General features: G+C 45.4%; 2 protein-coding genes across 2 annotated transcripts; one reads left to right on the top strand and one right to left on the bottom strand.

Moving 5' to 3' along the window:
- Positions 1-4,298: 4,298 nt before the first annotated feature.
- EI90DRAFT_3207785 (uncharacterized protein) lies at positions 4,299-5,185 on the bottom strand (the record flags this gene model as incomplete). The annotated part of the gene is made up of 2 exons (XM_039066435.1): positions 4,299-5,021; positions 5,050-5,185. 2 exons carry the CDS (start codon positions 5,183-5,185, stop codon positions 4,312-4,314), a joined length of 846 nt encoding a protein of 281 aa, XP_038922713.1. The 3' UTR covers positions 4,299-4,311.
- Positions 5,186-12,889: 7,704 nt separating this feature from the next.
- EI90DRAFT_3115912 (uncharacterized protein) lies at positions 12,890-13,441 on the top strand (the record flags this gene model as incomplete). Its single annotated transcript, XM_039062837.1, has 1 exon — positions 12,890-13,441. The coding sequence occupies one exon, from the start codon at positions 12,890-12,892 to the stop codon at positions 13,439-13,441; it is 552 nt and encodes a 183-aa protein (XP_038922712.1).
- Positions 13,442-14,056: the final 615 nt, after the last annotated feature.

Raw genomic sequence — 14,056 nt, 5'->3', positions numbered from 1 at the left:
GGACGGTAACGTTCCATTCCCCCATTCGCCTCAGGCCTCAGTTGTCCGTCTAATTATACGCTTTGATTTGCTGCATATTAACAGGGTAGAAGTAAAGGCTGATCTGCCTTTTACAGCTACCCCGAGGGTTTATATACAATCTAATGCATTCTTGGCACAAATAAATAGAGAAGCTTCCATGATGCTAAATTAGCATTGCGACATAATTATTACACAACACAACATCAACTGATGTTGTGAGCGGAATATAGACATGGGCCAGGGCCTCACATTTGCCCTCCCTACCTCCTTTCAGTTATACCGCAGAGGCTAACCCATGGCCTTCAGTACCGCTCCATTTCCATCATCCCCTTGTCTCTGTTTGGATGCCTTTGTTCTGATTCAGACCCCCCTTTGATTTCCTTGTGCTTTCATCTCTCCACTATATACAGGCACTTGTACATACTCATTTTGGACCTTCAGTCTAAAATCGACTAGAAATGCCCCCTAGAGACTTCCTGCTCACTGCTTCTGAAATTAAGGACCAAATGGACAAACAGCAATGGCACAGCGCTCCCCTTGAGTCGCTGAGGCCAAGGTCCCTCCTTGCTAAGTCTCCAGTTCCCCTCCAGAACCGTCTGCCCCAGCCTAGTTCTAACAACCAAGTCATTTTGGTTGAGTCATATCTGATGAAGTCATCTGGGCAAGTCAGTAGCACTTTCTAGAACAAAAGCTTGTAAATACTCTATTGCATGTAAATAGTGCAAAGCATGGGAAAGAAAGGTCTTGAAAGGTATAAAAGGACCATGATTTCGCTCTTTTTGTAGCCCCTCAGAGAAGTAAGAAAATAGAGTAATATTTCTCTCAAGCACTTCTGGTTCTCACTCCAGTGTGAAAAAGTGATGAGACAGTTAAGTTTGCCACTGTACAAAAGGAAACAACAGTGTGATAAGTGAGATAGGAGAAAACAGTAGTATCTCTCCACACATAGGAGTAATCCTCCCTAAACTAAAAAGTGGTAAAATTAGGTGAATTCTGACTGAGAGCTGAACAGACCAGAGTTGGCTCAGACAGACAGAATTATTTGAACAGCTCTGCAGGATGTTTGATTGTTTGATTTTTCTATAGCACACTGAACTGTTGAAAAAGCAACCCAAACACTAACACAGCACCGTACTTCAACAGGTACACTCCCCCACAACCAGGAACAGGGAAAACTGCACTCTTGGTTCCGCTCCTTCAATGGATATGACAGAGTAGCCTTATAGCTAAGTGTTCACTCACACCGCATACTCTGCTCTGCTTCCTGTAAATACCTCAAATACTGTTTCTGACACTTTGACTGCATGTAGAATTTTTGTAAGATAGGTGATGTGCACAAGTGATTACCCTCCAGATACAAAATATTTGAAAACTAACCAGGCCCTCTGCCTGCAACACAACACTGTTTGACTATTTCTAGGCCCTAAGTTATGTAAAGTACACCCTAAAGAAGACCTCCTGGGTCGCTGAATTTTGATATCTCAACTCAATCAAAATGAGATGATGAAATGGGTGTTGATGCTGGGAATCAACTTTCTTCTCAATCCCTATGCATTTGAAACTACAATCGAAAAATTAGCTCCCAGCGTTTTGGTGGCCGGGGCATACCAGATCCAATTGAATCAGGAATTACTGATTTCCAAAAGAGGGAAGTAAATGTTAACTTGCCCTTTCTCTGCCTCCGCCTGCCTCTGTGCCTTACTCCATCATGCCTATAAGCAAAAAACACAAGCATGCAAATAACCTTGGACACTTCTCCCAGGAGAAGTCAAATAATTGTGAACTGGGACCATCTCACCTGTTTTCAGAAATTGCACACTAATGTTCCTATTGAAGGATTGAAGGATTAGATGGAATGGGCTCAGGTGCCTTTCCAGATCATGGGAGCTTCTTGGATGGGACTAGCAGCAGTGTTTCATTTGGTGTTGGCACTGGAGAATGTGGCTCTGTTGACTTGACTGGTAGTCCTGACTCTGATAGCGACTCTGATATAGATGAAATATCAAACCCCGCAATGTCATCCGAAAACACATTTATTCAATATCTTCATGAGTCTCAGACTGTCAGAGACCAGAAATGGGATGAAGGAGACGTCCCTGTGGTGGAGGGCTTTGGCCTCAGTGACTTAGACCAGGAGCACTGTGCCTAGTTACACATCCATGCCCTAATTTACTAACTGGCAATGAGAACTGGAAGGGGGAAACTCTAGTCAATTTTATCACTGGGGTGTAACCTATCTACAAGTTATGTATATATAGTTACATAGAGGGCAGGCCCATGAATGGTGGGACTGAGCAGAGCGGAGCTAACAGAGTTACATGTTAGCTGACTGAATATTCCCGATGAGTCCGGTTATGGGGTTAGTGGAGTGGCAGGCTATAACCCAGAAACAGAAAGGAGGGATCAGCCCGAAGGTAGGCTTGCAGGGCAAGCAAGTGAATTGCCCAGCAGAGGTGGGAGTGCGCTAGCGGACATCGGAGCTGTCTGGAGGCCTTTGGGACTCCATACTTAGGGAGGTGTAGGTAAGGGGTGGTGACCATCAAGGGAGTCAGAGGTGATTGTGGAATATGGAGGCTCCAAGGTTAGTGATGAAGGAGTGGAGGTAATCCAGAAGGACCAGAGGTAGTGAGGATGATGGCTGTGGATGGATATGACACAGACAAAGCTTGGTTACCTGGCCAATGTCTGTGGCAAGATACCCAGCAACAAAGTGATATACCCTGGAAAAACCATAAACAGCACCTGGTCTGAGCGCAGTCTATGCTGGGATAAGGCAAAAGAGAAGGAGGTTCATAAGGGACTCCAGGAGAAGCCAAGGAAGACCACTATTGATGGAAAGAAACTGTCAGGTCACAGTCCATGTATGTAGGGGGTCACATGACCCAGGGAGGTCACGATCGTCCTACCCACTGTGAATCATACATATTTGATACTCACAGCTGGGTTCTAGGACACCCACCTTACACTTTTTTGAGTACTTTTTGTCTGATATCACACTGATCCCTGGCATCGCTAGGAACCACCACAATTTTATGTGGAAACAAGTGAGTTCACACCTTCATTCAAATTCCACTTGCCACTCCGGCAAGCAAAAGACCCTTGCAACTAGCAAGGAGACAAAACCCCCAGTCAATAAGACTGGGAAACAGGTGAAAGTCCTGCCAGCACAACCCCTTATGTGCCAGGCAGAGCTGTCACCTGTAGCAGGAGAACCTCACTTTCGTGAGGGTGCGCAAATTCAGTCATCAGAAGAACCCTTGCTTTTGCAAGGAGATGACTTCTCCTGCACTTCACCCAACTCAGTTGGGTACAAAGGCTTCGTGTGATGCCTCCCAGTTGCGCAGGGAGCCAAATCCAAGCCAAACTTACGTGGCAAAACCTGCCATGTCACATCAGCAAAAGTCCGTTATGCTCCGGAGCATCAAGAGTGGCTGGAGCATGTGGGAGACAAAACAGCAGATTGGGCACTCCTGGAGCCAATAGTGTTCTCCTGGGAGGGGGTTCAGGAGCAGCTGGGAGTGGTGAGGAGTATGTAATGTGCCAGGAACAGTGGGAGGAAAATTTTGGTCTCTAAAAAGTTGAAAAAAAAAATTTAGGGAAAAATCAAAAAAAAAAATCAGGAACTATAGTGCCTTTAAAGTGCTTTCAGGACATATAATTATTTGCAAAATTGAGGAAGAAATGATGGAGAAGAATGGAAAATACTTTCGGAGACCCGAGAAATAATGAGAACTGAATTGATGGGAAAGTCTGAAAATTGAATAGGAAAGTGAGGGGAAGCCTTGTAAGCATTGTTATTTTCTGCTGTTCTGATTTTTCCCAATTCTTCTTGGTCTCATTCCCAGCTGCTCCTCAATACTCCTGGAAGCTCCTGAAAGCTCCTGGGAGGGTCTAGGAGCAGCTGGGAGTGAGACCAAGAAGAATCAGGAAAAATCAGAACAGCAGAAAATAACAATGCTACAAGGCTTCCCCTCACTTTCCTATTCAATTTTCAGACTTTCCCATCAATTCAGTTCTTGGGTCTCCAAAAGTATTTTCCATTACAGTCATTCACGTGCCAATGGCGCACCTTTTGTAATTTCGACACTATAATTTGAGATCTGCCCTCCAAAAAATAAAAAAAATCCCAATAGTAGCCAGACTTATAATGTACCTACTGTCCAAAATTGGATGAAAAAGAATGAGAAATGAAGGAGAATAAATGCAGGTGAGCAAATGGGCCTTTCACGGCTTAATGGTTCAGTGTGACATAGTGTGACCTTGAATTTCCCACGCCAGATCGATCCCCGTTCACTGCTCATCGGCGTCGCAGATGGGTTCCTCCACTCCTTTTCCACACTCTTTCACTGTATCCGACGGCGAAATTACCAACTGAGGATAATTTTCTGCCATCCAGTCTTTTTTTGTGACCGCTTTTGGCTTTTTTGGCACCTTCTGTTTCAGCGCTTGCAGCTGTTCCTTCTGCACTTTCCATGCTGCCTCACCGACTTTCTGGTGTCTCTGAAATTCCTCCCAGCCCTTCTGTGCCTCCTTCTTTGCCTTCTCCACCGCGTCCTCCATTTCCCTCTTCTTGGCTCGATCACTCTGCTGCTGAATAAATCCCTCATGTGTCACCATGCGCCCAAACACACCTTTGATCCGACCACCTTCCTCCTTGTTTTTCTCTCCCTCCTCACGGGAAAGAAGCTGAGTCCAAGCCTTTGATACGTACATCCCAGAAAGTGCTAACTGTGCATTTGTTGCATCTATGGCATCAACAGCGCTTGTCACATAATCCCTTGCATTTCGAAATGCAGCTTGTGTCTCACACAATTCAGCAATCAGCTCTTCATGAGTTTTCTTCTCATATTCCGTGTCCTCAGCAAGGCCCCATTGGATGTTTTGGAGGCTTCTGCCATCACCATATACCCGCTCTGGGAGTTTAAATGTCGAAGAAAGTAGCAGCTGCATTGCGACCCTGTCCTCCCTTGAGTCTCCGTAGAAATGTAGTATATGGGACCCTGCATTCCAATGCATATTCTCGTGCACTAACAGCCTGCCGGCCTTCCTGCTGAGCGCGCGCTAATTCAGCACGATATGAAGCAAGAGTTTGCAGCATGTGCTCCTCTACTGCTTGAGATGCCTTTTGCTTTCTCATTCTCAGGGAGTCTGCATGTCGAGCCATTAAGGAAATCGCAAATGCAGAACAGGAAATGGATGTGTGAATAAGGGAAGCACGGATGTAAACCCAGGTCCGGCAACTGCTTGTTCACCAAAACAAACAAACATTGGCACATGTGCTGATGGCCTTCTGCTCCTGAGTAACACCCCAACCCCCAGGTCATACTTTATTGTCATTTCCCTACTTCTGGAATGTACAGGATGCGCAACCCTCATATTTACCATTTTCCACACTAATAACTACTATAACTCCTTCATTACATGTCCGATCAGCTCAAATTTTTGCATAGTTGTAGCTGTAGTCATTGCATACAAGCTTGAAAAAAATGAAGAAATATGACTATGAAATAAGGATGCTATGGGCATATTAACCATTGAGGGGTGAAAACCATTGGCACGTGAATGACTGTAGCTGCTCCTGGTATTAGAATGGGCGGATTCGGACGACTCCGGAGTGGAATCGGAGACTTAGCATGGAAGGACCTCGGCCTCAGCGACTCAGGCGGAGCGCTGTGCCATTGCTGGTTGTCCTGGGGGTCCCTAATTTCGGATCTAGCAGAGGGAAAGTCTCTTGGGGGAATTCAAGTCGATTTCGGACTGAGGTTACAAGTTACTATGTACATTGTATATAAGGAGGGGTCCGGAATCAAAAGGAGCGAGGGTAGGATGAAAGGAGACAAAGGGAGATGGAAAGAGGAACAACACCGAGGGTCAAGGGTTTGACTCAATGGTGTTTCTCAAAGGAGGAATGAAGGGCCAAGGCCCAAGGAGGAAGGAAGGAGGTTGGGAGTGGGGAATGGCTAGCTGACTGAATAGAAAGGAAGCAGCAGCCCAAATAGGAATGAGGGAGAATAGCGGAATTGAAATGGACAATGCAATAGTTGCAAGGTCCGGAGTAAGTCCGGAAAGTCCGAACTCGGAGGTTAAACTCCGGAATATTGGCAAAGGTAATTAAATGGAATGAGCTAACCAATACAATGGGTATAAGCAGAGGTGGGGTCAAAGTCCGAGGTCGGAGCTAAGACCGGAGGTTCCGGAGACGGAGACGCGAATGGGATTCCGGAGCGGAGGTCTGGAGTCAGGAGCTTAGGTTTTGCGTACTCGTCTGGAAGGTATCGAGGTTGGGGTCGGACCCGGAATGTTCCGGAGTTGGACCAAAGGTGGTGTCCGAGCCGGAGGTGGGATAACCTCTTGGGAGTCGGCAAGGAGAAAGTGACGGAAGGGAAGTAGGGCTCCGGAAGTCGGAGTTCGGAGTTCCAGGAGCCCGGAGCGGAGGTCGGGATTGTATGGATATGACACCTTGTTGTTATGTAGCTCTCAGCGGGGACACTTGGATAACGGGGGAACAACCGACTTGATATTGTAACTGCACAGCAGTATAAGTAGTTAAAGTAATAACACGGATATCAGACAAAAGTGATAAGAAAATGAGATACGCGACAGCGCTACATGTGGAAGGCAATCAACAGTGAAACACGAAACACATGGTAAAAGGGTATCATATCGGATAGCCGATATGGGCATGATATGCGTACTGGCACGTCGTCATGTCTTGCTCAAACAACACACCTGGACCCTCCCAGGAGCTTCCAGGAGTATCCAGGAGTATCCAGTAGCAGCTGGGAGTGAGACCAAGAACAATCAGGAAAAATTAGAACAGCAGAAAATAACAATGCTACAAGGCTTCCCCTCACTTCCCTATTCAATTTTCAGACTTTCCCATCAATTCAGTTCTCATTCTTTCTCGGGTCTCCGAAAGTATTTTCCATTTTTCTCCATCATTTCTTCCTCAATTTTGCAAATAATTATATATCCTGAAAGCACTTCAAAGGCACTACAGTTCCTGAATTTTTTTGATTTTTTCCCTAATTATTTTTTTCAACTTTTTAGAAGTCCCTATTTTTCAAATTTTCCTCATTTCCCTCTATATCCCCCCTCATTCCCCCCTCATTCCCCCCTCATTCCCCCCCTCATTCTCCCCCTCATTTCCCCCTCATTTCCCCCTCATTTCCCCCCCTCATTCTCCCCCATTTCCCCCTCTCCCATATTCTGCCAGCCCGAAAGTGATTAAGTTGCCAGATTAATCATATATCAGGCCATAAATTTTGATTGTGTATTGGTGAGTCTCAGTGTCCTTGATATATAGTATAGTGTTTGATCTAAATGTCTTGTTGTGTTAGTCTTGTGGTAGGAGGTATTCATGGGGGATCTTCCCTCTTTTTTTTTCCTTTTCATTTTCAAATGCTCCAGGAGCTCCCAGAAGCTTCTCACCCCTATACACTTTGAAGCATTTAAATTGTATTTACTGGATATGTTTGTGCACAAAGCAATGCTCCAGGCCCTCCTGGGAGTGCCCTGGAGTACCTAGCCAACTCCGGAGGAAATGGGCTGTTCCTGGACCAGCCAATCTCCTCCTGATTCTCCCAGTGCTCTCGATACTCCGGAGCACTCAGGAGCATAACAATTTTTTGCTGATGCATCATTTATGCCTGGGCTCCTCCACCCAGGCCTCAAAGCATTACTCCTCCCATTCTATGTGATGGGAAGGCATCAGAAGCAACCAAACGATTGCTCCTGCTCACACAGGGAGCTGTTTGGAGCTCCAGAAAATGTGGAAAAATCGTCCACATCTTCAGATTCGTCTCGCGTCACCTGCACAACATCCAGCTTGCAATATTGCAGCAAGCTGGTTCACTCCCAAGTCTATTTGACTGGGAGTTACACAAAACCATCAATTGATCACTCCCACTGGCACAGGGAGCCGTTTTTGATTCCAAAAAATGTGGGAAAATCTTCCACATCTCCAGCATCGTCTCGCATTAACCGCAAGACGTCCAGATTGCAATATAGCAGCAATCTGGTTCACTCCCCAGTCTATACAACTGGTAGTTGTCATGAACAACCAAATGACTATTCCTGCTTATGCAGGGAGCCGTTTGGAGTTCCAAAAAATGTGGAAAAATCGTCCACATCTACGGAATCGTCTCGCGTCAGCCGCGAAACGTCCAGCTTGCGATATAGCAGCAAGCCAGCTCACTCCCCAGTCTATGCGACTGGTAGTTGTACAAATCGATCAAACAACAGCTCCTGCCAGCACAGGGAGCCGTTAGTGATCGCAAAAAATGTGGAAAAAACTTCCACAGTGTCTACATCGTCTCACATTAACTGTGAGACGTCCAGCTCGCAAAATCGCAGCATGCTGGTTCAATCCCAGTCTATGTGACTGGGAATTGTGCAAAACAATCAAACAACAACTCCTGCTCGCGCAGGGAGCCGTTTTTGATTGCAAAAAATGTGGAAAAAATCTCCACATCGTTGTTACCATCTCACAGCCATAGTGAGATGTCCAGCTCGGTGCCTAGGTGCGAGCCGGTCCAAACCCCAGTCTACAAGACTGGGAATCATCCAAAACACTCATGGAATGTCCTCCACTTGCACAGGGAGCCAGTCCGGAGTGAAAGAAATGTGGAAAAAATCTCCACATGGCGGTCATTGTCTCACAACTGCAGTGAGACTAGCACTGTAGGAGAAATAATGGTCACACTATGGAAACCCATTATGGAAATATGCCAGATAAATCACAAAACCCCATACGACAAGTAGATATGAGAAAATAGAAGGACCTGAATTTTAACGAATTTTAATGAATTTTTATGAATTATTACGACTACATACGCGAAAAATTGAAAGAAAGAAAATTAGCAAAAATGCTTCAAGCTTAGCATCAACAAGACGAAATTTTCGGGGGAATTTATAGCAAATATTAAACAAAGAATTAGGACAATCGACCAAGATTTGACTCTAAAAACAATCAGAGAACCTCCATGGAAACTGCTTTCCTGTCATATCCATGCATACCCAATCCCGACCCGACTCCCAGACCTCCTCCTTCACCACCTCCGGAGTCCTACCCTACCGCTGTCCGTTCCGATATTCACCTTCAGTCCTGGCACCACACCTCCTCTCACCTCCCATGCCACCTCCACTCCTCCATCCCACTCCTCCCCTATCTCCGTCCGCTCCAATACTCACCTTGGACTGAACACCACCCCTCTCGCCACCCTCCTACTACTCCTCCTCCTACTCCTCCGCTCCCTCCTCACAAACACCTCCACCCTTCCGTTGTAACAGGTCTATCAATCTAGACTCGTGGCTCAGGTCCGGGGGGGGTAGGTCTCTCTCTCTCTCTGGGGTAGATGTGGGTCCTGCGAGTACGGTGCTGATACTCCGTCTAACCTCTAACTAACTGTCTGTACAGTTGTCATGGAAGAGTCTGATAGAAATATAAAAGGAAAGTCACATGCGTGAATGGATGAAAATAGTAAAGACAATAAAGAAAATGTCAGATCTCCTCAACCACTCCACCAAATCCGACGATCTTGGCCTCTTCAGAACCATCTCCACAGTCTCTACAACTCCTACTATTACCACGACTCACCAATCCTAGTCCCTGATGCAGTAGGGGGTGAAATGTGCGATAAGTGTTGGTTTGACCTGCACGGACTTGTCCCCACAACACCGTCATCCTCCTACTCTTCTCCTGTCCACTCCGATACTCACCTTCGGACCTGACAACTCTCCCTTCCACCACTCCTTCCCTCTTCCCTCTCTCCTCTCTCTTCCCTCTGGTCCTCTCCTGCCAACCTCCTGCCAAGTTACAACCTTCCGCCATTGTCCCGTACTTCGTACTCAGACACTGCTCGTACCTTTGCTCCGAGCCTCCATCATAGTCCCTACCTCGGACTTTGACTCCACCTTGGTCTTAGTCCATTGCATTGGTGACCTCATACTACGTAAACACCATTGCCAATATTCCTCAGACTTTCAACCCCGCCTCCGTAACCTCCATAACCTCCGAGCTCCACGGATCACCTTCAGCACTTTCACCGCTTGTAATGTATCTCTCGCATTTTCCCCTCATCCCTATTTGGACTGCTGCTTCTGCCCATTCTAGCCAGTTAGTCATCATCCCCACTTCTCCTCATCCTCCTGCCCCTCTGGGCCTCTCCCTCCTTACCTCCTTTCAGACGTATCACAGGTTCTGCCTTATGACCTTTGGTACCGCTCCACTTCTGTCACCCCCTTGTTCCCATTCAGACACCTTCATTCCGATTCGGATCCCCTTTGTTTCCTTGTGCTTTTGCCCCCTCCATTATATATATTGGCACTTGTACATACTCGTTTTAGCCCTTAGTCTGAAATCGACCTGAAATGCCCCCTAGAGACTTCCTGCTCGCCTACTGTGAAATTAAGGACCAAATGGACAAACAGCAATGGCACAGCGCTCCCCTTGAGTCGCTGAGGCCAAGGTCCCTCCTTGCTAAGTCTCCAGTTCCCCTCTGGAATTGTCTGCCCTCACCCAGTTCTAACATTTCCCATGTCTGCACATGTAGCCAACGATGGAAGTACCACGGAACAAGGATTCCTCAGGAACTAATGCAAAAGTCAAAGTCGTGTTTATAATAGGAAATGTAGATGTCCCCCAAACGAACCCAATGAAAGTAATTACAGGAAAAACTACCTATAAACGACGGAGATATGACTAAAACTCCCGCAAAATGAGGACAACGTTTAAAAAGCAAGCGTGAAGACTAATCAGTAACGACCGAGACGAGCTTGATGACCCATTAGCAAGGAGGGGATCTAATCTTAATCCACCCAAATTTTCATAATAAAAGGATCACGCATTAATGTGATATCCAATAACGGGAATAGCGACATCAAAAGTCCGAGCTCAGGGAAAAGACAATGTTTATGAAGGATCCATAATTAAAACATACAGGAAAATTTACACGGAAATTATGAAAAATAGGGAACTATAGTTATGCAAATTTTCAGCCCAAACGGTCCAGCTGTTGTGAAGTTATACCCACGACGGGAATATAGAAATCCGCATCATGTTTAATGACATGTGAGGGTGGCAATGCGAAGGGAACTGGCCATTGGAACCAAGATCCACACTTTGGCAGATTGCAAGGGCCAGTTTCCGTCCAAATAAGGAAGAGCCTGGTCAAAACAAAGCACAGAAAGTGCAAAACAACCTTAGATCATGAGGGAAAAATCTGAAATAAATCACAGAAGCCCATATGAAGGATACAAACACCCGCACATACCATAAATCCTGAACAATTAAACAGACATGCTGCCTGCATACAAACGACTATGGGAACGATGCACGTGATTACCGAATGTGTGCACGAACTTTTGCTAACTCGACGAATACCAGGAAATGGAACACAACTTTAGTACCATTGGAAAGGTGGGAATAAATGAAAATTTATGATACCAAGAACGTGAGAAACCATCCAGAAATGAATGAGAAACAAGGGCATGAAGTTAGAAACCTGATAATGCGCGGGAAGACAGCTTCAAGAGGTCCAGAGGCCTAAATAAAATACATAAAAATATGATATCTTCGAGGACGACCTACTATAACAACAAACAATACATATGGAGGATTAGGATGTGATAATACAAAGGGGAATCAGGGAAGATGAACGAAACCCACGAAAACCACTAAACTATGACGGACCATGGTGGGAATTTTAGGGAACAATATTCTAATGAAGTGGAGAGCTATAATACATTTGTTTGAGTAATTCTTGACTACTAGCAACTTTTTCTTTCGGTTTTAAACCAGAATAATTCACTCATTTACCATTTCAGTCTCATTTTAACTAAATGTCACTAAATAAAAATGGAATAAATCAGCTGAAGGTCTCAGCACAGCCGTACGCATAGTAATGCGAAGTTTGAATTCAGAATCACCGAGTCATAGCAAATTTAATGGTATATATAAGGAATTTGAAATAGGTAACTGCGACAAATGCAGTGCAGCCAAGTTCTAATCAACTATTAAAATAGCTTAGGCAAGGGAGGACAATAAGGATTCTAGGTGCAGTCTGACCACAGTAGAACTGCAGTTCAGTGCAGTAGAACTATAGCGTGAAAATTTCATTTTTTATTCAGTTTGAGAAAAATACACTGTAAATAAATCCTGTAAATAGAAGGTAGAGCGTGAAAAAGGAAGGCAACCCAAGGAGTATAAAAGGGAGACCCTTTCTGCGACTTTTCGCCCCCCTTAGAGAAGTAAGAAAATAGAGTATCATTTTTCTCAAGCATTTCTGGTTGTCACTCCAGCACGAAAAAGTGATATACAGTTAAGATTGCCACTGTAGTAAAAGGCAGCAATTAAGGAGAGAAATATTAAGTAGATCTTTCAATAGGAGAGCTGGTTAACACTCCAGATTTCAAAGTGTAAACACAAAACAGTTATTTTGCTACTGTTAAAACAAGCAATAAAATAAGACAAAAATAAAACAAACTCAAGGGACACTCCAGACACAATCTAAATCCATTAACTGAGTAGAATCTTTGAAACTTCACCAAGTAGAAGATTTAAATTCCAAATTAAACAATGCTACACAGAGTTACACCTAGACAAATTAAGAAATCTCAATAAAGGAACAGCTGGGTTGGTTTATCTGTAAGTCAATTCCCAGAAACTTTAGACTAACCCATAAAAATAGAATTAGCCAAAACACTCGGATTGGTACTATATTTATGACAAATAATACTAGTACACTTCCCCATCCTAACTAAAGAACCAGGGAACAGCTTGGCGGTGGTCTCATTTGAACCTCCCAACTGACCTTCCTTCATTCTCTCCTTCAGCACTTCATCCAGGAATGAGCGCATCCACTCTAACATGGACAAAGAGTCCATGTCACCCAAATCGACACATAAACCCGCATCGATTCTGCCTCTATCCAAGGCACTTCTGGACTTTGTCCAGTTCCCACCTGAATGGAGGGTGGGGAGTACAGAACAGATAATCGCCAGACTAGAAGTCTGGGAATCGATAAGGAAGACCAAGGCACACAGTCAGTGCCTTGGGAACCCCAGATCTGGGGGACAACCATCATCGCATGGACTTAACATGTGCGATATTTCCCATCCTTCTTTGGATATGCGGGAGCAGAGGGGATTCTCCCAGAATATGGTGGAACGGCACCACATCGGGCCACAGGATGACCACCCGCACTCAGGGCCAGGTTCATCAGGTGGTGGGAGGTGGTCTAGCCAATTACCCTTTGGGAAGTCACCCATTGCCTGTCATATCCCGGAATCCCAACCCTGCACACTCCCACCACACCACACCTTCCTAACAACTTCACCATCCCCTACACCATGCCTCCCCACTCCCCAAGTCACCTTCCCTCCTGACTGTCTCAGCTCCGGTCTAGTTGCAGCACACTGAACCTTGGTCACTCCCATCCCGGAAGCTCAGTCCCAAGTCAGAACATTCAGAGACCCCAGATTTGCTCCGATATCCCAACGGGCCTCTGACATCCCATGACATACCCTTAAACCATTCCTCCACCCATTTCATTTATTTGAGTCACCCAACATCCTTTGGATACACAACTCCACTTTTGGAGTTACCCGCATCCTTCAGTGATCTCACCCACATCATCACTTATTAGTCACCTTCCATTCTTAGCACGACTATCTTCTTCTTATCATTCAGTTGGCTAACCCCCCCTTACCCATTTCTCATTCCCATTCATTTTCCGGCTTCTTACTCCGCCCTCCTTGGTCTGACACCTCGGTTCCCCATTAAAGATATCGTTCGGTACCTCTCGGTATCATTCGGCACCTTTCGGTGTTGTCCCATTTGTCATTCGGACTTTGACTAAGTCCTTTCCATTCCCCTTTATAAGTACCCGTAGATTAGAACCTGTAGTTCCTCAGTTCTAATCTCGACTGAAATGCCACCCAAAGTCCCTCTGAGTGAATCCTGTTCCCATTCTACAAGATACCTCAGACATAAGAAATACAAGGACTAACTGAGATGTAATAGAGGCACAGCGCT

This window comes from Cantharellus anzutake (genome assembly GCF_015039405.1).
Source record: "Cantharellus anzutake strain C23 chromosome Unknown EI90scaffold_3, whole genome shotgun sequence".
In the NCBI taxonomy this organism is placed as follows: Eukaryota; Fungi; Basidiomycota; class Agaricomycetes; order Cantharellales; family Hydnaceae; genus Cantharellus; species Cantharellus anzutake.
Note: the sequence above shows the minus strand (reverse complement) of the source record. Positions and strands in the feature narration are given on the sequence as shown.